This window comes from Dipodomys ordii, unplaced genomic scaffold (assembly GCF_000151885.1).
Source record: "Dipodomys ordii isolate 6190 unplaced genomic scaffold, Dord_2.0 Scaffold7, whole genome shotgun sequence".
Classification (NCBI taxonomy): Eukaryota; Metazoa; Chordata; class Mammalia; order Rodentia; family Heteromyidae; genus Dipodomys; species Dipodomys ordii.
The window spans coordinates 5,038,751-5,064,126 of NW_012267223.1; the positions used below are offsets into that span (position 1 = coordinate 5,038,751).

General features: G+C 44.7%; 2 protein-coding genes across 4 annotated transcripts; both read right to left on the reverse strand.

The window, feature by feature from the left end:
• Positions 1-800: 800 nt before the first annotated feature.
• Positions 801-15,652, reverse strand: Polg2 (polymerase (DNA directed), gamma 2, accessory subunit). Of its 3 annotated transcripts, XM_013037734.1 has the most exons (8): positions 15,030-15,652; positions 10,051-10,177; positions 9,746-9,851; positions 7,431-7,604; positions 4,103-4,243; positions 3,908-3,988; positions 2,629-2,729; positions 801-1,004 (listed from the first exon to the last, which is right to left on the reverse strand). In XM_013037734.1, exons 1-8 carry the CDS (start codon positions 15,571-15,573, stop codon positions 839-841), a joined length of 1,440 nt encoding a protein of 479 aa, XP_012893188.1. In that variant the 5' UTR covers positions 15,574-15,652; the 3' UTR covers positions 801-838. The 3 variants fall into 3 exon arrangements, with proteins under 3 accessions (XP_012893188.1, XP_012893191.1, XP_012893189.1); XM_013037737.1 differs by lacking the exon at positions 7,431-7,604; XM_013037735.1 differs by lacking the exon at positions 4,103-4,243.
• Positions 15,653-17,688: 2,036 nt separating this feature from the next.
• Positions 17,689-24,729, reverse strand: Ddx5 (DEAD (Asp-Glu-Ala-Asp) box helicase 5). Its single transcript, XM_013037833.1, has 13 exons — positions 24,515-24,729; positions 23,004-23,169; positions 22,682-22,778; positions 22,458-22,591; positions 22,270-22,335; positions 21,893-22,034; positions 21,436-21,596; positions 21,184-21,356; positions 20,713-20,823; positions 20,235-20,296; positions 20,090-20,149; positions 18,622-18,846; positions 17,689-18,395 (listed from the first exon to the last, which is right to left on the reverse strand). The coding sequence occupies exons 1-13, from the start codon at positions 24,556-24,558 to the stop codon at positions 17,992-17,994; spliced, it is 1,845 nt and encodes a 614-aa protein (XP_012893287.1). The 5' UTR covers positions 24,559-24,729; the 3' UTR covers positions 17,689-17,991.
• Positions 24,730-25,376: the final 647 nt, after the last annotated feature.

Here is a 25,376-nt window from a genome sequence, read left to right on the forward strand (position 1 = left end):
AAGCTGGAGGTAGGCGCTGTGGCTCAAGTGGTAGAGTGCTAGCCTTGAGCTGAAGAGCTGAGGGACAGCGCCCAGGCCCAGAGTTCAGGCCCCATGACCGGACCCCCCCCCCCAAAAAAAAAAAGAAAAAGAAAAACTCCAATTCATTTAAACCAGTATAATAGAATTTTTGTTTCTTGTAGCTGAATATATTCTCAATACAACAAAATATACCAAAAGTATAATTTAAAAAAAATCAGGGCTAGGAATGTGGCTTAGTGGTAGAGTGCTTGCCGTGCATGTATGAAGCCCTGGGTTCGATTCCTCAGTATCATATAAACAAAAAAAGCCAGAAGTGGAGCTGTGGCTCAAGCGGTAGAGCACTAGCCTTGAGCAAAAGAAGCTCAGGGACAGTACCCAGGCCCAGAGTTCAAGCCTCAGAACTGGCAAAAATAAATAAGTAAATAAAAATTTAATAAAATCAAATTAGCTGGGCACTGGTGGCTCAAAACTATAATCCTAGTTACTCAAAAGACTGAGATCTGAGAATCACAGTTTGAAGCCAGCCTGGGGAAGAAAAGTCTGTGAAACTCTCATTTCGAATTAAATCACCCCAAAACTGGAAGTGCAGCTATAGCTCAAAGTAGTACAATGCTAGCCTTGAGCAAAAAAACTCAGGGATAGTGCGCAGGCTGAGTTCAAGACCCACAACTGACAATAAATAAGCAAATTAATAAATTACAAAAATCAAATTAGCCCAAAATATTTATTTTATAAATATAAAGGGATTAAAAGAACTAAGTTAATATACTACAACCAAATAAGGTAAGAAGAATGTTTATTATATCAATGTGAAAGCCTACACGTTTTTAGCCGCGGATATATACTTGGTTAAAAAGTCCTTTAGTTTGGCTATGTGCATCATTTCCTTCATGGTGGTGTCTCTGCTTCTCAGGTGCACTAAGCCATTCTCCAAAGTGGACTCTGTGATCAGGATTGTGAAAAGGACACTCATTTCATCATACCTAAGAAAAAATACATGAGCACAATATAAAGCAAATCCTCACGTTGCCAGCTTTTGTTGCTTTATAGTACATGCCATTTTTCAACTCAAAAACTCACAGAGTCATGGCTTGAGAGCTGAACCAAAACTATCTGTCAATTTTGTTTCTGAGTCATCTTCAAAAGTAAGTTTTGAACTTGCATTAAGAACTGAAAAGTCAGGGTTGGGAATGTGGTTTGGCAGTAGAGGGCCTGCCTAGCATGCAAGAAGCCCTGGGGTCAATTCCTCAGTACCACTTACACAGAAAAAGTCAGAAATGGTGCTGTGGCTCAAGTGGTAGAGCATTAGCCTTGAGCAAAAGAAGTTAAGGAACAGTGCCCAGGCCCTGAGTTCAAGCCCCAGGACTGGCAAAAACAACAACGAAAAACAACAAGAACTGAAAAACCACCTAAGATATACACACTGATAACTGTCACAGTAACTGCGGCCTTTGAAACTTGACTAGAATCCAACAACAATATTTTTAGACTACAGCCTTGTAAAATCCTCAATAGTAATGAAGATATGGTATACAACAAATTATGCCAAATCCATGATTCATTTACAACTTGGTATGCTAACTTGCAGTTTCTAGTTCAATAATCATTAACTATACTCATGCTGGTCTTCTGTCTGCTTACCAAATTGAACTATTTCATTAAATGCTCATTTTATTTATAGGGCTCCATCAGAAACTACTATTTATTTATTCCGTTGTTGATTTTCTCTTTTGGGTTATTAATATTTAGTAATTGCACAAAGGGGGAAGGGGCTCATTATTTATTGTCTATTTTTTCCCACTAAAATTAAGCTTTGTAAGATCAAGAAACTTTTGTTTACTACTATACCTAAGTGCAGAAGACACACAAAATTATCTTGACTAGAAAACATGAACATAAAAAGAACAGTATATCTGCTTATGATCACACGAGTCAAAGAGTAAAGTTTTAGAACCTGTGAGAACTGCCAAGTTCCGTCCTTCTTGTTACACATGGATAATTTTCTTCTGCTTAGTCTCAGGAATGACCCACAATGTCAGCAAAAGGCATCCCATTCATGTGCTTCCAACCCTGATTCAACAAATGCATCGTGCACACCTAACTTCAGTCCTGATCAACTGGTAAACTGAGATATTTGCACTTCATGACTGAGTCTTGGAATTATACCAAGCATGCAATCAAATCACCTGCCCAATACTGTTCCTGCTGTAGTAGTTAGCTGAGGGGAGAGGGTCACAGCTTTGTGAAGGGAAACTGAGCACTTACCTTAGTTACTTAATTAGTTTCTACTACCCTAAAGAGACATATCCCCAAACACTCTGATAAGACGGTTTTATTTATTTATTTATTGTTATTTATTTATTTATTTTTTGGTCTGGTTGTGGGGCCTGAACTCTGGGCCTGGGCGCTGTCCCTCAGCTCTTCAGCTCAAGGCTAGCACTCTACCACTTGAGCCACAGTGCCACTTCCGGCTTTTTTCTTTTTTTTTGCTTATGTGGTGCTGAGGAATGGAACCCAGGGCCTCAGGCATGCAAGGCAAGCGCTCTACCACTGAGCCATCTTCCCAGCCCCTGATAAGACGGTTTTAATAAGGCAGATACTTCTTACTTTGAATAGAGCTGATCCATTGAGGAGTGCACAGTCTCCTGATAACCAGGCCACACAGAAATTCCATTTTCTAGTAATTCATTAAACAGCCCTTGACAAACCTGGAAGAAAGTACAAAGACTTCATATATGAAAGAAAAAAGAGCTAATACCTGATTTTTTGTGAAACCAGACATTTTCAATCTCTAAAATAGGCTTCAATTTCTTTAGTTATACAATATTGCTTATAATTTATATACTTTATAAATTTAGTACACTTTCTCTGACATGAAATCAAGTACCGCAAACTGAATGCTAGGTGAAAATCTAGTTTTACACTAAGTAAGAATTTTTACCACCATTATTTGGTCGATTATGGGGCCTGAACTCTGGGCCTGGGCTCTGTCCCTCAGCTCTTCAGCTCAAGGCTAGAGCTCTACCACTTGAGCCACAGTGCCACTTTTGGCTTTTTCTGCTTATGTGGTGCTGAGGAATTGAACCCAGGGCCTCATGCATGCAAGGCAAGTGCTCTACCACTGAGCCACCTTCCCAGCCCCCATGGTTCACTTTTTATGTAGAGTGCTTTGAATACAGTAACTACATTTGCTTACCGGGACTCCCTCTATTCCCATCCCCACCCCCCAAAAAAGTTTCCATTTCCTTGTATTCCTTTTGATAAACAGTACTTTAGTTGCTCAGAGGTGTTATACCTTTGAATTCCTCCCCAAACAGAACCTCCTTTGGTCTGTGTGTAAATGCATTGAGCCCTGTATGTATTATCATGCCCAGTTGTATTTTATTTTAGATCTAGCTTCCATATATGAGAGAAAATATGCATCATTTGTCCCTCCGAGCCTGGCTTACTTCACTTAACATGATTTGTTCTAGAGGTCCATCCATTTCCTGCAAATGACATTATTCTAATGGGTGAGTAAAATTCCATTGTGTACAGATACCACATTTTCTTGATCCACTCAGCTGGTGTAGGGCATCTGGACTGTTTCTATAACTTAGCTCTTGTGAACAGTGCAGCAATGAACATGGATGTGCAAGTGTCTTTATCCTAAGAGCCAGGAACTTTTTTTTTTTTTTTGTCGATCGTGGGGCTTGAATTCTGGGCCTGGGCGCTGTCCCTCAGCTCTTCAGCTCAAGGCTAGTGCTCTACCACTTGAACCACAGTACTGAGCTGCAGCTCAGCACCCACAAGTGAAATAAAAATAAAACTTCAAATGGATATCTTCCCAGTTTGCCTGCACTAACCATTAGAATGAACGCATGACATTTAGACTTGTTTAACTCACCTGTCTTAATTCCACTGTGGAGCCTCTTCCCATATCCAAAGCAACCTTAACGGGGGCTAAAGAAGGGTGAAGTTTAAGGACCTAAGGCAAATAAGGAGGTGGAAAGGGAAGAAAAAAGTTTAATTCATATCTAAAAGGAAAAACAAGACCCTACAGTTTTGTGTCCCAGGCCCATCTCTGAAATAGCAAAGGCACCTTTCTATGAAGGGTGTTCTTCCTTGCAAAGGAGTTCTCTGTGAGCTGGAGAGAATCATAGAGGTAAGCCAACACGCCGCAGTCCAGATCCCCATTTACAGACAGAACGGAAGGAACCACATTTTTCCGCCCATCTCGGCCCTTTACAGAAAAGAACAAAACAGCATGCTTTAGCAGAACTTTTTTTTTTTTTGGTCAGTCATGGGCTTGAACTCTGGGTCTGGGCCCTGTCCCTGCACTCTTCAGCTCAAGGTGAGTGCTCTACCACTTGAGCCACAGCACCACTTCTGCTTTTCTAGTAGTTTATTGGAGATAAGAGTCTCATGGCCTTTCCTGCCTGGGCTGGCTTTGAACTGCGATCCTCAGATCTCAGCTCCCTGAGTAGCTAGGATTACAGGTGTGAGCCACTGGTGCCCGGCTCAGAACTTTCTTTAAATTATGTATCGTAGGGGTTGGAGGTGTGATTCAGATGGTAGAGTGCCAACCAATGAGTAAAAGCTTGAACTCAAGAAACAGAATTTGGACAAAAAATAACATAAATGATGAATCTTAGAATTATACCATCAGAGTACAAAATTATAAATTCACTTTACAAAGCACCTACTTCATGCCAGGTCTGCTAGGCATTGTTCTCTGTCCTCAGGGAGCCCAAGGTTTCAATCAGTGGGACTCAGCTAGCCACATTACAATCACCAGTCTAGCAGCCTAGCCTAGTTAGTTCAGACAGGATGAACTAAAACTCATATGGAGTGGGACCTAGGCATCACTATCTTCTCATTGCTTCCTAAGTGAGACGTTTTGGAAAATGAAACCTTGTTTTTCTTTTTCTTTTTAGACAGGGTCTATTGTAGTCCAGCTGGCCTTGAACTATCAATCATCTTATCTCAGCAGAGTGCTGGGATTACAACCATTCACCATCATGCAAGTAAAATCTAAGTTTGTAGATTACTAATAAATGTCAGGAAAGCCCTGGTGGGGGGGGGGGGAGTTGATGTGCTTACGGAAAGGGGCTTGGGTATAATTTTCTAAAATGTAGGGTTAGGGGCTGGGAAGGTGGCTCAGTGGTAGAGGGCTTGCCTTGCATGCTTGAGGCCCTGGGTTCGATTCCTCCGCACCACATAGGCAAAAAAAAAAAGCCAGAAGTGGCGGTGTGGCTCAAGCGGTAGAGTGCTAGCCTTGAGCTAAAGAGCTGAGGGACAGCGCCCAGGCCCAGAGTTCAGGCCCCACAACCAACCAAAAAAAACAAAAATTCAAGTTTTACACAGTAATACTTCTACTACCATTCTCTTTCTTTCCATTATCATTGTACGAACTATAGATGGTGCAATCCTAATCTACAAATCCAAAGATTGCAAATTCCAAAAGTTTTAAGCACCAACATGAGACCACCGGTGGAAAATTTCACTGACATCAGGTGCTAGGTCCAAATCAAACACAGGCACACTGAAAATATTCTATAAAATCGCCTGCAAGTTACACGAACATCCGCTGAGAACGCTCAGCAAGGGGGCTGCAGGACAGAGTAGCATGTCCAGGGTCAGGCTTTCTCGCTAGCCTCTTTCTCCTTCCTACTCCTGGGCCAAATATCCATCAGGAGGAGGGGAGAGGGCTGGCGTATCCAGGGCTTGTGGTAGGGAGTGTAGTTACATGCAATAAATGAAAATGAAGTAAATACACTGAAGATACTCAGAGCCAGGTTTCTTATCATCAAAGAAAAGAATTATAAATGTGAAAAGAAGAAAAGCACTGACATGCAATTTGAGGAACATGTGTGAACCCCTAAATTCTAACAGATCTAGACATGAGGTCGGTATGTAAATGTGTATGTAAGTAATCATCTACAGTGTTTCCCAGTTGTGTCCACAAGAGGGCTCAGAAGCAATGATGTCCATTATAAGGAGTGTACCTCACAGTTAAGAATCTCAAGTTTTAAATACAATTTTCCTTTAATGGCAGTCAAGATTCCTTGGAGAATTGGTTGACTCCACAGCTAGATCAAGAAAATGTAGAATGATCTTCAGACAATCTGCCGGTATAAAAAATAAGGAGTGTAGGTGGACAGAATGGCTGGAGATATGGCAATAGGTAAGTGGCAAAGTCTAGGCCAACCCAAGGATCAAGAGCAACAACATAGTAAGAGATCTGTGACACTGTGAGAAAACAGGAACCTGTGAGGGCATACCAATATACATTTTCAAAAAGATGTGTTTTCCTTCATACGGGGAAGCTAGACCTAATTTATAAATATACAAGAGGTAGGATGCCAGTGGCTCAGGCCTGTAATCCTGGCTACTTAGGAGGCTGAGATCTGAGGATCTTGGTTCCAAGCCAGCCTGGTCAGAAAAGTCCCCATGAGACTCTAGACTCTTTTTTTTTTTTTGGGTCCGGTGGTGGGGCCTGAACTCTGGGCCTGGGCACTGTCCCTCAGCTCTTCAGCTCAAGGCTAGCGCTCTACCACTTGAGCCACAGCACCACTTCCGGCTTTTTTCTTTTTGCTTATGGGGTGCTGAGGAATCGAACCCAGGGCCTCGAGTATGCAAGGCAAGCGCTCTACCACTGAGCCACCTTCCCAGCCTGAGACTCTAGACTCTTATCTCCAATGATCTACTAAAAAAAAAAGCTGGAAGTGATGCTGTGGTTCAGGACAATACCCAGGTCCCAAATTCAAGCCCCTGTGCTTGACAGCACCTACTTATTTGGTCAAGAATCACTATAGATGCTACAAACAGAAAATCAAGTTAGTGACCAAAGTTCTTTAGGCATTTACTTATGTTCATTATTGAATATAAACATGTATTAGCTTCATGCTGAAGAACTCTGCCTTAACCACAGGAGCCAACTTAGCCCCAGGAAGAATAGACTGATGCCATTAGGCTCCTAATGTGGCGCCAAGGATGGGCAGCATTACTTCTTGTCATGCAAATCATGAGGGAATACCAGACAAATCCATGCCAAGGGGCCATGAACAAAGCAACTGCCTGTATTCTTCCCAAGTGTTTTAGCCATGAAGGACAGGAGAGACAAAAGGAAGTCTTCACTGGAAGGAGGCGAGGAACATGACAACTCCACTAAATATACCACCCGGGATTGGATCCTGGACCTAAAATGGTATTATGGGATAATTAGTTACATCTCAAGGGTTTTAGGAAAAGAGTGGGATTCTGTGAATTTTCTCCCTTTGATGCTTGTAGAGCGGTTATGTGGATGTGTATCACTTGAAAAACACACCTTGAAGTATTAACTGGTTGTGAAACACTGTGTGTGCAATTATTCTCAAGTGGTTCAGAGAATGTGGGTGAAGAACCCAGGAGTTTGAGGTAAAACATACGTGTAATTTAGACATATTTTCAGGATACGTGTGCAAAAGTTCTTGATCTCCTAGATTCCACAGAGTCTCTACTGGCTCCTTTCCCCAGGGAAAATTGTAGTAAAGTCTGCTTCCTTTCCGTCCCTCTTCATCCTGACAATCACTGCTGCTGAAGTTAGATGGACTCATGGCAAACTGGAAAAGAAAGTTTTCATTTGCCTTGCTAATTTATTAAAACTTATTTCTCATCTATCTCATAATTAGTCCTAAGAATTAGAGCTTCTGTGAGGTCATTTGTTATTTGTGGGTCTTCCTTTTAGAATTAAAGTTGCCTGAAACTTTTTATTCAACACTGGACTGAAACTAGGCAAGTCTTAAATAAAAATCATGATATTTACTATGTATAAGTGAGTCTATTGCCAACAAACTGGCTTTGAATCTGAAACAAGTCTTAAGAAAAACTTGTTACAGCTGTTTAGCTGAGACTGAGTATGGGCTGGGAAGGTGGCTCAGTGGTAGAGCGCTTGCCTTGCATGCCTGAGGCCCTGGGTTCGAGTCCTCAGCACCACATAAGCAAAAAGAAAAAAGCCGGAAGTGGTGCTGTGCTGAGACTGAGTAGTAAGAGGGGAAGTTGCACAGGAACAAATGGAATAAAATATTGCCAGGTACCTGCCTATAATCCTAACTGCTCAGGAGACTGAGGTCTGAGGATTACAGTTTGAAGCCAGTCTAAATAGGAAAGTCTGTGAGAGTCATGTCTAATTAACTATTAAAGAGCTGGAAGTGGAGGTATTGCTCAAGTGGTAGAGCACCAGCCTTGAGCAAAAAAGCTAAAGGACAGTGCCTAGGCCCTGAGTTCAAGCCCCTCTACTGGTACATGCCACATGCGCATGTACCGGTACACACACACACACACACACACACACACACACACACACACACACACACACACACACACACACACACACACACACACACACACTGGTGATTCACACCTGTAATCCTAGCTATTCAGAAGGCCAAGATCTGAGGATTATGGTTGGAAGCTAGTACAGGCATTAGCCTTGAGCACAAAAGCTCAAGGCCAGCACCCAAGCCCTATTCAAGCCCTGGGAATGGTGAAGAAGAAGGTGCTATCATCACATAGTCCTCACCCTTCTGTCCATGATTTTTTTGTGGGCTTTCCTTTTAGTGAAGGTGAAGTTTGAGGATTTTCTGTTGTTGTTTTTTTCTGGTTAGTCATGAGGCTTGAACTCAGGGCCTGGGCACTGTCCCTGAGCTTTTTTAAGGCTAGCACTCTATCACTTTGAGCCACAGCTTCATTTCTGGTTTTATGATGGTTACTTGGAGATAAGAGTCTCACGGACTTTCCTGCCCAGGCTGGCACCAAACTGCCATCCTACTCAGCCTCCAGAGTAGCTAGGATTTCAGGTACGAAATCTCAGCTAAGCTTGAGATTTTTTAAGAATTGGAAAAAGGCCAGGCATCAGTATGACAAAAATGCTGACTTCACACTTCGTTTCAGTATAAAACCATTTTGATTAACAAAGAGACCAAGGATGTAGCAGCAAAATCTGAGACTGTAGGAGTGGGCAACATTCCAACTCTATTCTACCTTGAGCAGCAAAAAGCATCTGAGTTTCATAAGATTTTATCAAAGTAACCCTGTTATCTGGACAAAAAAAAAATCCCCTCTGGCTGTGGTGGCTCACACCAGTAATTCCAGCTACTGAGGAGGATGAAATCTGAGGATTGAGGTTCAAAGCCAGCCAGGTAAGAAAGTTCTCGGGACTCATCTCCAATTAACCACGAGAAAACCAGAAGTGGAGCTGTGGCTCAAAGTGGTAGAGCACTAGGCTTGCACAAAAAACCTCAGGGACAGTGTCCAGACCCTGAGTGCAAGTCCCATGACAGACCAAAAAAAAAAAAATCCTCTTTGTACTTGATTTATTATAGCTAGTTCTTACACATGCAGTAAAGCCGTAGGAAGGGCTCAGTGATAGAGTGACACCAGGCCTGCTCTCTAGGGACAACACACACACACACACACACACACACACACACACACACACGAACACCAAATCAAATTTGATTTATAAAGTGTGGCCTGAAGTCTCAGCCTGGGCGCTGTCCCTCAGCTCTTCAGCTCAAGGCAAGTGCTCTACCACTTGAGCCACAGTGCCACTTCTGGTTTTCAGAGTGCCTTCTTGGAAATCAGTCTCACAGACTTTCAGCCCAGGTTGGCTTTAACCCCATCCTCATGAGTAGTTAGGATTGCAGGTGTGAGCCAACAGCGCCCAGCTATCTAATGATTCTTAAAGTTATTATTGTAGTACCTTTCTCCACCATAGGAGCCGATGACGCAACCAGAAATCAAGCCACTGGCTTGCAGTCCTTGGGGGAGTAAACCATACCAGTGACGCTTCGGTCTTCTCACCAATTCTTTGGAAGATGAAATAGGTCAGAAAGTTAGTTTATTTGGAAGTTGTATAATCTAGCCCAATGTAGAAATGACTACTTTACTCTAAGACTGGGTGATTTGTTACTTTTGGGTTTTTTTTGCCAGTCCTGGGGCTTGAACTCAGGGCCTGGGCACCGTCCCTGAGCTTCTCCTAAGCCACATTCCCAGCCCATTTTGTACCTTTTAACACCATTAAGGATCTGCTTAGTGTCAGAAACAGGATGAAAGCACACTCCAATCTGAGCAAGGCCATAAGGTAGCCTTCTGTTTACCAGATCCAGGCAATTAACATAGTGCTCCAAGGCACCTGCCAAAAGACAAATCAATCATTGTATAAATCTGTCCCATAGATTGGAACTGTTTTTGTCAATCTACACACATACTACTAGTATATTAATGTTGAGGCTGAGCATGAGGGTACATGCTGGTCACCCAGCCTGCCTGCAGGAAGGCTGAGTTGGAGGATGTCCAGATCCAGGCCAGCCTGGGAGACACAGTGAGACCCGGTCTCAACAAACAAACAGAAATAACGTTAACATAGTAGCAAAGAGCTAATATAGGCAGACTTTAATTGCATGGTTTCCCCATGACTTTTTTTTCTCTGTTTGAATTCTGGGCCTGCTACTGTCTCTGAGCTTTCATGCTCAGGGCTAGCAAACTCTCAGCCGCCTGAATAGGTAGGATTACAGGTGTGAGCCACCAATGCCTTGGCCCTCATAACTTTTAGCTTCAAGATTTTAAAATCTATACTAATGTTCAAAGAACAGTACAACAGACACTTGTATATAATAAATGTTGAGACTAAACTTAACCATCAACATCTGTCATACTTTCTCTGATGCCTAAACACTTCAGTATTTATATTCTGAAACCAAACAATATGCTCTGAAACCAAACAATATGCTCTGTATACTATTGCACCATAAAATTAACTGTAATTCCATAATATCTAACACAATTGATATTTTATCTGCTCCAACTATCATCCATAAAATACCATCATTTTGCTCATGAAATTTAAGTCTATGCACTTCTGCTTTTGTGCCAGTCCTGGATCTTGAACTCAGGGCCTAGGCACTGTCCCTGAGCTTTTGTACTCAAGGCTAGTGCTCTACCACTTGGGTCATAGCTCCACTTCCAGCATGTTTTGGTACTGGAGTTTCCTGCCCAGGCTAGCTTCAAACTGTGATCCTCAAATCTCAGCCTCCTGAGTGGTGAGGATTATAGGCATGAGCCACCAGCACCAGTTCTTATGCACTGCATTTTGATTAGGTCTGTTCAATCTCTTAACTAAGAACATTAATGGACTCCTTCCCCATCAACTTTGCTTTCAATGATACTGACTTGTTTTTCTGAGATGGAGTCTAGTGAACTATACATCCCAGACTATAATCTTCCTATCTCTGTCTCTGTAATGTTCAGATTCTAGCCACATCCTTCCACACCTGGCCCACTGACATACTCTTGATTTGAGTCCAGACTAATCACCAATCATCTTACACCTGGGATTGTCTGGACCCTTGATTTATTGTGAGCTAATTATTGTTAGCAGGGATAAATGGTTTATGTGTTTATCTTCCTGCCTGATAATGGGACTCAGTACCAAATTATTCCTCCACTGGCAAACCAGATTTGAGTACATCACAGTAGTATTTGCTCCCCAACAATATCCTGCTCCCCTACAATCTTTCTTTTTTTTGCCAGTTGTGGGGCCTGAACTCTGGTCCTAGGCACTGTCCCTCAGCTCTTCAGCTTAAGCTAGCACTTTACTACTTGAGCCACAGTGCCACTTCTGTTTTTTTCTGCTTATGTGGTGCTGAGGAACCGAACCCAGGGCCTCATGCTTGCCAGGCAAGCACTCTACCACTGAGCCACCTTCCCAGCTACAATTCTTTTTTTTTTTTTTGGTCGGCCGTGGGGCTTGAACTCTGGGCCTGGGCGCTGTCCTTCAGCTCTTCAGCTCAAGGCGAGCACTCTACCACCTGAGCTACAGCACCACTTCCTCCCCTATAATCTTTCATCCAATATTTTAGGATCCATTGACGACCCATACTTGAGTCAGCTATACTAGTTGTAAAACTGTAAAGTGGTGCTTCTTCTATTTTTCCTTCTACATCGGTTGAATAGCTTCTGAAAAAATGTAACTTTCTCTGCACTTTCTTCTCCACCCTTTTACCTCAAGTACTTTTTTTTTTGTCGGTCGTGGGGCTTGAACTCTGGGCTTGGGCACTGTCCCTGCGCTCTTCAGCTCAAGGTGAGTGCTCTACCTCTTGAGCCACAGGGCCACTTCCGGTTTTCTAGTGGTTTATTGGAGATCAGAGTCCTATAGACTTTTCTGCCTGGGCTGGCTTTGAACCGTGATCCTCAGATCTCAGCCTCCTGAGTAGCTAGGATTACAGGCGTGAGTCACTGGTGCCCGGCTTACTTGTTTCTTTTTAGTGAACATTATGGACTCTTAGTGTGTGATATCACTTTTTATCTTTATGTTCATTTTGTGTCAAATCTAGCCAGTGGTAGCCTATTATTGGCAGCATCTGTGTCACTTTGTATCTCGCTAGTCTTCAAGTAATTCTTTGCTTTCTAGCACTACGTAGTGTTGCAAACTTACCTTGAACTTTCCCTGCCCCAAACCTGGAATCGGCATTTCTCCAAGCACTGGTTCACTTTAGAAACCAAGATCTGGGAACCAGGTGCTCCAATGCTCATGAGTGTCATTGCTTCTATGCCCTCTCGATAAAGAAAGTTTGCAAAAAAGTTTAAAGTTGTCAGTTCATACTGATACAAGTGCACTTTGGTTATTACAATTTTCCCTTGTTTTGTTTTTTTGTCGGTCATGGGGCTTGAACTCTGGGCTTGTGCGATGTCCTTGAGCTCTTCAGCTCAAGGCAAGAGCTCTACCACTTGAGCCACAGCACCACTTCTGGTTTATTGAAGAGTCTCATGAACTTTCCTGCCCGGGCTGGCTTTCAACGGAGATCCTCAGATCTCAGCCTCCTGAGTAGCTAGGATTACAGGCATGAGCCACCGGCGCCCGGCTAATTTTCCCTTGTTTTATGTATGTCATGGAGCTTGAACTCTGGGCCTGAGTGCTATCCCTTAGCTCTTCAGCTCAAGGCTAGAGAGCTCTACCACCTGAGTCACAGTGCCACTTCCAGGTTTCTAGTGGTTAATTGGAGATAAGAGTCTCATGGACTTTCCTGCCTGGGCTGGCTTTGAACTGTGATCTCACATCCCCACCTCCTGAGTAGCTAGAATTACAGGCATGAGCCATGGGTGCCGGGCTTGTTATTTTGATATTTCTTCCTCCTTTTCATCATAAGGAAAAAAAATCTTGATTCTTTTAACATTAGCCTAGCTATATTTACTTTATCCTATAATATATAGATATAGATTATTCCACATTTGACTTAGAATAAATCAAGGAAAAAAGTCTTCATCTACTTAAGCTACATTACTGAGTGACAGTCATGTGTTACTTGATTTGAGTAGACTATAGATTGTCTATGTGAGAAAGTCTGGCCAAAAAAAAATTTTTTTAGCCTGTTTAAAGAAAGGGAAGCTACCAAGGGAACAAGATACACTGAGGAGCCAAGATTTGGGGAGTACAGAGAAGTGAACAGACTCTAAACTGAGATCACTGATGTGTCCAAGAATGTTGACGAGGAAAAGGTCTAATATATAAGCAGTCACAGATATAAGAGGATGATGTGGATGATGCAATAACTGTTTTTGGAAACAGAATAACTACAAATTCTTACAAAGCTCTTCATAAAGAGAGGCTGTCCGAACAGTCCAAACCTGCGCCAGAAGAGAAGAGCACTAACAATAGAAAAAGGAAAGATTGATAACTACACTAAACACAGTAGACACCCAAAGGATTTGGCAATTTGGCAATTTCTAAAGGCAAGAAAATGTATGTCACATGAAGAGACGCTTGAATGTGTATTTAAAAGACAAGAAAATAAGAACTAAGAAAACAAGAGCTAAGTCCTATTTTCTAAGTGTGTAATTATGAGGATAGTGATTTCACTTATCAGATGGGAAAGGAAAGATCAGTGTGGGGATGTGCTCAATGAGCAGGCAATGATTTAACACCCCCCCCAAGGTAAAGATTCCATGGCATAAAGAATCAGAAATCAAAATTACCACATTTTTACCAGATTTTTTTTTTTAGTGAGCTTTATTTCATTAAGGAAATCTTTAAAGGCTACAGTGGAAACATTAACTTTCACAAGTTTAGACGTTTTGGGTGTTTTCCATTACTCTACTGTACCAAAATGGCAAAGGCAGCATTTCTCAAAGAGGAGAGAGACCCTGTGGCAGCCAGTATGTCCTATCAAGAACTTCAGTGAATTTTCTTTTTGCTTATGTGGTGCTGAGGAATCGAACCCAGGGTTTTGAGCATGCAAGGCAAGAGCTCTACCACTGAGCCACCTTCTCAGCCCTCAGTGAATTTTCTTTAATGATCTCTGCATTGTTGTATTTGACTGTAAATGCTAATGATGCCCTACATATTACTGTGAATTCACCCTAGAACTACCAATATCCAATAATTCCTGCGCTCAGGAGGTTGAGGCTGGAGGATCCTTAGTTAAGAGGCCAGGGGGGATACATACTCAGAGCCTATCTTTTAAAAAAAAGAAAAATCTATAAAACTTGACCAAGTCTCATTAGTTAAAAAAACAAAACAAAAAAAATTTACCTAAAGGGTCAAACAGGTTGTAGATCAGTTCTCAGTAAGAAAAACGGAGGGGTAGGGGGATAATTTTTCTTTTTGCTGTGGAATAACGTTAGCCCTTGATTCACCATATTATGTCAAACTGAAGCTTAACCACGGGAGTACTGGTGGACGTTTTGGAATCAATGAACAAATGGTTCAAGCACGTGATCTGACTCGACGTCCAATCCTAGGGTTGTTCAACTGGACGCTAGGGTGCTACGGGTTACTCCGTGAAACTGACAGCTTTACGGCTCCCTCCGGACAGCAGCGATTGTTATGGACTACTTACTAATATACTGGCTAGATTCAAAAGATGGCACCAGTTCTTTGCACGGGAGTAAAGGGTCAATTGCAATCCCCAAACCTGCGCGACAAGGCCTTCCACGCCCCACGCCCCCCACCTGTTTTCGGAAGCTTAAAAATTGGTGAAGAACCGTACCGTGAAGAAGACTCTCCCGCAGTTTGCCTGAAGTTCTTACTAAGTTCTCAAGACACGCTACTAGCTGCTCCTTGCTCAGATCTCTGTCTTGCAAGATCTCTCGCAGGGCTTCGGCGGGGACGAGCCCGAAGGCCGGGTCCCCGGGCGCCGTCGGGCCAGGCTGGTGGTGGAGGGCGTCCACCGCGAAGACCTGCTCCCGGAACGCCGCCAGCGAGGCCCACCATTCCGCCGCCAGGTTCTTGCGCAGCTCGACGCCCAGAGGTCCGAAGCCGGGGTGGCAGCCGCTCAGGAGAGAGTCGCGGCTAGGCGGCGGCTGGCTCCCCCGGAGGAAGTGCCTCTTCTGACAGAGCTCCAGCAGCGGCTCGGCCCGCGCCTCGGCGTCCCCGGCGTCCCCGAGCGCCTCGGCGTGCGGGCCCAGCCGCTCTTCCAACGAACACCTTTCCGACCACCGGTCCGGCTGCCCCTCGTCCACTCGGCCCCCAAACCCGGAGAACAGACACCTGAAGATCTTCTGGCAGACCCTGATGGCTGCCCCTGAGCGCATCTCCTCCGAGTCACAGAGCGCCGCGCTCCATCCACCCGCCGCGCACACGCGCACGCACACGCACACAACCGCTACAACTGCAGACGACCGGCCCGCGGCGCACGCGTGCGGCGGAAGTGGGCGAGCGTGTCGCTGGTCCCACGCCCCCGGAAGTGCGCCACAACCTCTAGTCCGGCCCTCCCCGAAGTGCTCCACCCCCGGGGGCGGGGCGTCGCTAACCGACGTCTCCGGGGCGCTCCAGCCCCGCCCCAGCGGCCCCCCCCCCGCCGTGCGGCTGACCGCTGACCGGCTGCTCCTCACCGGAAGCCACGAGCCCTTCCCACCGCCTCGGTCACTACACTTCCCTAGCCGCGCTGTGTTTTAATTTCTTTGTAACCCAGAAAAACTAGCTCTGTGCCACCACCTTGTGCACAACTGCTCTGTGTTAGACGTCTACAGAAACCAGGCTGGGTGGTGAAGTCGGAGCCTGGAGCCTGCGGGCGCCCCGGGGCCGGCAGCCTCCTCTCCCCGCCCAGGCCAACTGATCTCGGTAAGATAGCAGGCTCGGTAGAACCAGCCAGACTTCGGACTTCTCGTGGCCATTGAATCGTATAAACACCACTGGAAATGCTTTATTGTGGACCTGTGGAACAAGCCTAACAGCCTAACAAGTCATCCTGTCAAGTGCACGCGAGGATTAGCGAGTTTTGGGTAGGCGTACCAAGATACAACTACAATGCCAATGCCAAGTGTGTCTTCCACTCAAGAATCCACACCAGACAAGGTCTCTACGCAAATAAATAAAGGAGAGAATGGGGAGAAAAATCACATTTATTAGTTAAAGACAACCACAGGCTGGACACAACACACATGCTAAAAAGTGGACTGTCTTAAAACTTCAAAGGTAAATAGGTATATTTTTCCACAGCCCCACAGTCATTTTCATAAATATTTACAAATTAAAAGGCCCACATTAAGACATTGAACAGTAAAATACGTAATAAATGCTCCGATCTATCCCAAAACATTCTAAAAATCATGGATTTGATTAACCGTACCATTGAAAACCACTCAGGTTAACAGACTGAATCAGTTTTCAACGGATTAGCCCTAGAAACATCACTCCCTATATATAACCAGGTCCCCAGCCAACATAATCTAATTTGCTTTACATTTAGGTAAGGCATTCCCATCAAAGCTTCTGTTTAAAACCCAGAATCTAGTCTCTGGAAGACTTCCCTTGTCCTGGCAAAACATACCCAACTCTTGGAGAAGGCATTCAGTTACTTCTAGCCAACACTTCAGAATAAGCTATTTGTGGGCCAAAGTTAAATCTAAAGCTATCCCCTGGACCTTTCTACCAAAGTTAAACCTAACATGAAGACCTATTTATACTGTACTCACTGTGCTTTTGGTTACCTTCTGATTAACCACTTTCATCTTTTTCTCCCCTTTGTATTAACAAGTATGACTAGACCTTACAGTTTGAAGACCTCTAGAATTCCCTGAATTATTGTGAAGACATTCATGACTCCAAAGGTATGACGTTAAGTGCCCTGGGAATCTCTGAAGATTTACAAGTAACCTGCACTAAGGACATTGTGCAAATTGTTAGTTGAGCCTCAAACTTAGCTTGTGGGCTAAAGCAACAGTCATTTGTTCATTTTGGCAGTTCATTAGATAGCCAAGAACATGAGTAAAATCGTTTTGAAAAAGTTATTTGAAGCTCTTTAAATTATAAATTTTGCAAAAAGGAACAGTCATCCATGTTGTCACTATATAGCTGATTATTTTCCCATCCTACTAGATTTCATTTAATCTTTCTAATATACAGAAAATAGGCTTACACTAAATGACTTCCCTGATGGTGAAAGCTGCTGACAAAGCATTTATGCAGTTTAGCCTAGAACTACAAATTTATCTAAGTCGGTCTTCCTAAATTTGCACCCTATAAGATCATTTAAGGGGCCTTCTAATTTCTCTAACCCCAAATCCAAGAATGGAAAGCACAGTCACTTCAGTTTTTATGACAAAAACAAAAAAACAAAACAACCCCCCCCCAAAACCCAAACCAAAACCATACCATCTTTAAGTTTTACAAGACATTTGTAAAAAGAAAGTACAATTTCCACTTAATTCAGTCTTCAAATATCTTTTATTGGAAGGCCATGCATTGCCTTCATTTATTGTATTTCAAATCACTGTACAGTTACTTTTGTGAAAACACTGCCTGCATTTTCTAGTACAAAAAAAACCTAAAAATTGTTTCAGGAATGTAGAGAAATATCCAACTTAAATAGCGAAAAAGTGCACCATAATTACTGCTGCACTGCAGTCATTTCTGCATTTCCCATGTTTCTTAAATAACTATCTTGTCTGATAACACACAATATAAAGAGCAATTATGAAAAACAGACATTTACATATACTTCTAAAGTCTTATTGAGAATATCCTGTTGGCATTGGATAGCCAATCATAGGCGCAGCCGCAGTAGCAGGATACGCATATGCCTGTTGGTTCATACCATTGTGCATGTTTGGAACATTACTTCCGTATTGCTGAGTGCTATCATAACCATTCTGGTAAGTCCCTGTTGGATTACCAGTCCTAAAACTGGTCTGTATACCAGCAGACACAAAATTACTTCCAAAGCTCCCATTGGTGTAATTTGCAGCACTGTAAACACCATTCTGAGTTTTTGCCCCAAAATCTCTCTTAAGCAGACTAGAGTAACCTCTGTCATAATTTTCCCTGTCTCTAAAGGTATTAAATCCACCCCTTTTGCCCGCAGAGTATCTGTCCCGGCGGTCATCCTTCATGCCTCCTCTACCCCTGGAACGACCTGTCAAAAAAAAATAAACAAATAAAAGGAATGGCAAAGTGTTCAGTTTGGTCTATTGCACACTCATGGTTAACACAAAAGGAGTGAAGGGTTTTCAATTTCTCAACTTACGTTTCATAATGGGAAGATCTGTCTTACCCTCTAAGATTCCATTAAAATTAGATTTGCAAATAGTGATGCTGTGACAGTAAAACTACCAACATGTCATATTGAAGGTTCATCTTACCTGAACCTCTGTCTTCGACCAACTGAAGCAACTTGGGATTAATTGCTTGATTAGCTTCACGAAGCACAGAGATAAGGTCGCTCACTTGCTTTATGTTATTAGGTGTAAAGAAAGTGTATGCTGTGCCTGTTTTGGTACTGCGAGCAGTTCTTCCAATTCGATGAATATAATCCTCTGAGGAGTTAGGGTAGTCATAATTGATGACAAATTTCACATCTTCCACATCTGTAAGGTGTTGCAGTGTGGCAAAATAGCAATGTACGAAGTTTTGCACACCACAACAGCCAGACCAAAAATAAAAAGTTAGACAATTGTATTCCCAAGAAGGTATGGGCTGCAAAAAATACAGTTAAAATGGTTATCCATTCCCTGTAGGAATACCATTGAGGTTGAAGGAAAAAAAGAAAAAGCACATGTCATCTGTTTAAATCATCACCCACCCAAGGGATAAGACCTGTCAAAGGGAATGTGTATTCTCCCTAGCACATTCCCAAACCAGCAAGTCCCCTTACAGATCATCAAGTGACATCTGAATGCTTCTGCGCAGTAGGGCCACTTAAAAGTGTCACAGCAACCTCTTCATGTGCTCATTTTGAGGACCTTTAAACAAAAAGGTACAAGGTCCTTTGCATTACACATTTATCAGAAGTTCAAAATTCTGGCCACACTGCTTGTCTTGCCAAGACCTTACAACTGCAGCTGCAAGAAAACATACCTGTCCCCCAAAAGTTGTTTTTATGCACTGTGTCTCGTCTAGGCAAGCGCTTCCAAGAAGCCAGGATTCACTTGAGAATGTGTCTCTCTCTGGCAGGTCTCGACATGACGACTACTGTGTAGTAGGTGAGGGAGGATCTTTCAAAGCACTGCTTTCTTTTCCCACTGACTTAAGCGTGAGAAGTTGCTCCTGCTCTAGGTCTCATGTGCCAGTACTCACCAATTTGTAAAAGGCTTAGTACCTTTTAAAGCTGCTCTCTCCATTTCAAACTTGAACAAAAATTTCACTGAACATTGAAGTTTGGAAATATTTCTTCGACATTTCAGCAAACTCACTGAAACTCAAAGACCCACAGATCACAGTAAACAGTTTGAAACAATGCTGTACCATGGCAATCATGCAAAGCATGGGACAGAAGAAATACCACGGCAGTGAACTGTGAGGGTAACTTCCATTTTTTCCCTCGGAGAGAACAGTTTATAGGGCAGAGGTGGTATGTTCTGCCCTTTGAAGATTACTGGCACACTTTCAGCTTTTCACCTCTCTAATCGACTGGAAGCAGCCAGCCGATCACTAGTCCTCCATCCCCCTCGAGTCCTCCGATTGTCATGCCTAGGCCTTGCCACAAAGACTGCACCTTTATGTGAAAAAAACTTGGGAAAAAATGCAGGTTAAAGAAAGCAATAAACTTTCTTTAAAAAAAAACTAGAGATCTTCTGGGAAAGCAAGTCATGAATGGGAGTTTGTACTAACCTAGCCCTCTGGAGGCCACATCTGTAGCAATCAGAATAGGAGCTTTTCCATGTTTGAATTCTACAAAGGAAGGCATATGACCATTATTAGGAGCAGGAAAATCCTAAATTAGCAGCAAAAAAATTTCTTTACTTGAAATACTTACCATTTAGAACCCAGTCACGCTCCTGTTGACTTTTGTCACCATGGATACCCATGGCAGGCCACCTAAATCAAAAAGTTGTCTTAGCAGGCTCACATTTACTAAAGATTTGGACAGATTCTATTAATTCTGGCCATCAATCACTTCAAGTATTTTGTGTGTAGTTTTACTTCTATCAGATGACTCCTATAAATGAAAACTCACTTCTTTTTTTAGTCTCTGTCCCTGAGCAATTCAGCTCAAGCCTAGAGCTCTACCACTTGAGCCACAGTGCCATTTCCGGTCTTCTAGTGGTTTACTGGAGATTAAGAGTCTCAGACTTTACTGGCTGGGCTAGCTTTGGACCGCAATCCTCAGATCTCAGCCTCCTGAGTAGCTAGGATTTACATGCGTGAGCCAGCAGCACCCAGCTGAAACTCATTATCTTCTAAGTTTTGTCTCCCTCTCCTAAACTCTGCTTCAATAGAGGATGCCCACATACCCATCTCTCCTCATCTTTCTGGTAAGCTCATCACATCTTCTTTTGGTTTCAACAAAAACAATGGTTTTATTCTCCTTCTCGCTCATGATCTCTTCCATTAGACGAATAAGTCTAAAGATAAAAGAAAGTTTTAAAATTTACTGACATTAGTTAAATTCAATGTATATGGAAACAGCTACTAAGCCACTAATCAGGCAATCCTTCCTTTGTTTCTGTTAGTACACCATGAGATGTTTCCTTTTTCTACAGAAATCCTATAAATACTAATGGGGCTATTAATCTGAATTTAACGGATTAAGATTGGCAGGACCCCCTGCCCCCATACACACAGGGATCAAACCTGGGGCCTTGAACAAGCTAGGCAAGTACATCAACAGCCCCAACAGATTGAACATATTCAATAAGGTAACATATGAAACTGTGACTTCCCTTACATAAGCACGGCTAAGAGTTCATATGACTTATACTCACTTTTCATCCTTCTCTACATCATGACATACATCCACAATCTGAAGAATGTTGTGATTTGCACTCAGTTCTAGTGCACCAATGTTTATATGAATGTAGTCTTTCAGGAAATCTTCAGCAAGCTGTCTTACTTCTTTTGGCCAAGTCGCACTCCACATTAGGGTTTGTCTATCAGGCTGAATTATTTGGGGAGAAATTTAGAGCATGCTCTTAAGTGTAAATTTAGAATTGAGTGAAAAAATAATAATGGCTTACTCTTATCTGATCCACAATCTTCCTTATTTGGGGTTCAAAACCCATATCAAGCATTCTATCTGCTTCATCAAGGACAAGGTAAGTTGTTCTTCTCAGATTGGTTTTCCCACACTCTAAAAAGTCAATCAGTCTTCCAGGTGTTGCAATACAGATTTCCACACCTTCAATTAAACACACAAATTTAATTGTAATACGCAGAACACTTTCAACTCTGTTAAGTGAATGCTAAGATAAATAGAGCCAGGCAATGGTGGCGTATGCCTATAACACAGCCTATCCACGAGGATGAGATCTAAGGAACATGATTTGAAACTATCTATGGTTTATAGCTACCTATCTTACAACAAAATATCTTGAGATCGTAAGATTCTGTTTTAGCACCAAAAAAAAATTAAAAAAAAAAAGGAAAGCTGTAATACTTTTATTAATGAGAAACAGAACCTTTTATACCACATACCTCTCTCCAAATCACGTATTTGTGGTCCCTTGGGAGCACCACCATAGATGCAAGTAGACTTTAAACGACAAGCTCTACAGTATTCAGCAGCTACTTGTTGCACCTGCTGGGCCAGTTCTCGAGTTGGTGCCAGCACCAAACACTGCAAAAAAGAACAGCCTTTCATATACACTTGAAAACAAGTATTTCCCCCCCAACTCCTCCATGTGTATGTGTTGGCAATTGAACCTAGTTACTTATATCAACAGATCTTTTCAATTATACAAAACCCAGAGCAGCTCCAGGTTAAGAGTGAAAACATTAATCTCTACATAAAAGCACCATCAACAATTACATGTTTTACTGTGTATTCTAAAAATTCTTAAATACATACTTACAATAGGCCCATCACCTCTTTCTAGGAATGGCTGATGATTGATGTGAACGATGGCAGGCAGCAAATACTATTGGGAAGGAAGTGGGCCAAACAGAAGTTATTAGAATGACTGCTCATGATAACTTTAATCCCCATTTCATCTTCCCTTAGCTTTAATCACTCAGGAACCACACAGTTCTCTAAACTTACAGACAACGTTTTCCCAGATCCAGTCTGTGCTACTCCAACCATGTCCAATCCACTAAGAGCAACTGGCCATCCCTGAGCTTGAATAGCAGTGGGTTCAGTAAAGTTCTGCCTTGCAATCACATCCATGACATTTGCTGTAATAATTAACAGTTTCAGTGAGTATTTGCAATGCCAAGAAAGAAAAGAACAGATGAATGAGGGTGGAATTGCAAATTAGCACTTACCAGGGAAATTTGCTTCATAGAAATTCAGAACTGGTTTTGGACAGTTATGACCTCTCACTGTAACTTCCTTGCTTCTTCTGTATGTCTCTACCTCTTGCTGCAAAACAATTGTTTTATATATGCACTGTCTGCACAGGGCACAAGAGCACATGATTACACCCTGGCAACCCCGGTATATTCTGAAAGTGGCCTTCCTTTTTTTTTTTTTTACCTAGATCCACATATAAAAATCCCATGTACACAATTATTTCACATAAAGTCAAGCACTGTTTGGAGAATAAAAATTTCCTAAAAGTTACTGAAGCCACATGAAATTACTCACTGCTGTGCGCCTAGCCAAATCAGGATGTTCTTGATAAAAATTCTTCTCAAATTTGGGGAGCTCATCAAGGTTCCACTTCTTTTTAACTAGTTTCTCCCCAGGATTTCCAAACTTCTTTCCAGATAGGGGCCCTGCCCTACTCCCTCCAAATCGAGGTGCACCAAACCTGAAACGGGGAAAAATCATTCCCATTTAAAATGTCGACTACTATTATGTTCTTGGTGATGCTGGAAGTTAAACTCAAGTCCCCATGCTTGCTAGGCAGGTTGGCTGGACTACCAATCAATCACACGGACAGCCTTTTTGTCTGACCCAGGCTAAAGAGGGCTTCTGAAAACACACAACACAATCTCCAGTCACAGTCACTACTCCCTTGACGGGCCCCGACTGGCATCCTGCATCCATTTCCCGCAGTCCCAGGCACGGATCGTGGAGGCCAAGCCAACAGCCCCGGATTTATCAGGGCGGAAACTGGCAGCCCAAACGCCCCAAGTTCAGATTACCAGGATAGACAACAGCTTGCCACTATTAACATCGTCTTTCCCAGCAGCTTAGGATTTAAGTAGCCGAGGGAAGGACGCAGGGAGGAGCCTGCCGACGACCGCGTTATTTGTGTGTTTACGGCTGCTTTTCCAAGCAAAGGAGCTCTCGCGTTGGCGAATGGCAGGGACCACGGGGGGGGGGGGGGCGGCGGAGGGAACACACCGGCCGGTAACCGGAGGCGGCTGGGGCTGTCCCGCGGAAGAGCTCGCCAGCAAGGTAACACAAAATTATATAACGTGAGGAAGAGAGCGGAGCAAAGGGAAAAAAAAAAACCCCAGCCGGCCGGGGAGGCGGCGACTGCCGGGGGAGGAGCCGGGGCCGGGCGGAGCCGGCCGGGCGGCGTTCCCGCTGGGGCGGCGCTTCCCCCTTTGTCTCGCATTTCTCTCTGCGCCACATTTTCTCGGCGCTGCCATTTTGAGCTCCTCCGCCGGGCGGGGTAACAAAGGCGCCGCCGCCATGTCCGAGGCCGGCATTTTGTGGCCGCGACTCTAGCCGCAGGCCGATGCCGCCGGCGCCGGGCCCCGCGCCCTGCCTTCCCACCGGCCGCTCGGCAAGCGGCTCCCCGGCCCGCTGTCCGACAACCCGGGGCCCCCCACCCCAAAACGCCCCCCGGGCCCCCCGAGGGCTGCGCCCCCCGGCTCCCCACCCGCCGCCGCCAACGGCGGCTCCTCCGCCCGCCCGCCCGCCGCTCGCCATACGCTCCCCCCTCCCGACTCCCCCCGCCCCTCCCCCGCAACGGCCGCTGGCTCGCCGAGGCCTGGACGGCGCCGACGAAACGCGAGCTCCGGCCCTCCCCCCGCCGCCGCGGGCAGGGCTCTTCTAAATACCGCAAAGCCTTCTCGGCAGAGGCCCCGGGAGAACACGCCAGGGCCCGATTCCCGCAGGCGCCGCCGCCGCCGCCGCCTCCCCCCTCCCCGACTCCCTCCCCTCCCCCACCCCGGCGCTGACAGGTCCGTTCCCACACTCACCCTCGATCCCGGCCGCGGTCCCGGTCACTCGAATAACTCGACATGGCGTCAATGGTTGCGGTTGGCGGGGCACTAAGTGAAGAGAATCAGGCGCGACGAGTCGCTGGGAGCGGCGACGACGACGAAGCCTCTGCGGGGGCGGCAGCGGCGGAGGGACGGCGATGACAAGAGCCGGAGCTGCGCGACCTGAGGCCGATGGAAATGAATGAGGTGCCGGCCGCGTCCCGGCAGCCGGTTTTATAGTCTGGACCGCCTCCCCGCCGCAAAGCACGCTGGGAGCCGCTCTATGACCTAATCGCCCCGCCCCCCCTGCGCAGAGGCCGCAACGCCCGCTGGCGTTCGGGAGTCCGCCATGTTCTCGCCCCTCCCCGCCCTCCCGGGCCGCTCCCTGCCCGGGGCCGGCTTTTCATCCCTGTCTCGTCTCGGCCCGTCTATCACTGAGATGCGTCCTCCCCGCACTCCCTGGCCTTCACGTCCTTCTAGTCTCTCCACACCTCAAGGAAGCTACCTTGCCCTTTTCCGGGCCCAGCTAGGCGATAAAATGGCCAGCGCAGACAGGCCCGCTCGGCCCACTATGGAAATGTTTACGTCTCCGCAGAGCCCCCACGCCCATCACCAAATGAGGCGGGGAGGCGGAGCTTGGTATTGTCACGTGGCCGCCCCCCCCTCCCCAACACACACACACACGGGGCGAGCGGGCCGCGCTACTTGGCAGCGGCGGAGGAATACACAACGACGCAGCTCACCGGAAGTGCGGTTCTAATGCCCTCCCCCCCCTCCCCAGAGACCGGTCGGGCTGCGGGGTGACCTAGACTGCTCAGCCCGCCGTCCTGACCACCCATGAGTGGGCGCTTGCCCGCGG

Bases quoted from the DNA above. Each gene is read 5' to 3' on its own strand.
- Ddx5 (XM_013037833.1), bottom strand. From the start codon at position 24,558: ATGTCGAGTTATTCGAGTGACCGGGACCGCGGCCGGGATCGAGG. The intron at 22,592-22,681 runs GTAAGTGCTAAT...TAATTATTACAG, and splicing joins CTATGAAGCAAATTTCCCTG to CAAATGTCATGGATGTGATT. The intron at 20,824-21,183 runs GTGAGTATAAGT...TTTTATCTTTAG, and splicing joins GATGTAGAGAAGGATGAAAA to ACTTATTCGTCTAATGGAAG.
- Polg2 (XM_013037734.1), bottom strand. From the start codon at position 15,573: ATGCGCTCAGGGGCAGCCATCAGGGTCTGCCAGAAGATCTTCAGGTGT. The intron at 9,852-10,050 runs GTACAAAATGGG...CATCTTCCAAAG, and splicing joins ATCCTTAATGGTGTTAAAAG to AATTGGTGAGAAGACCGAAG. The intron at 3,989-4,102 runs GTGCCTTTGCTA...TATTTGCCTTAG, and splicing joins AGAACACCCTTCATAGAAAG to GTCCTTAAACTTCACCCTTC.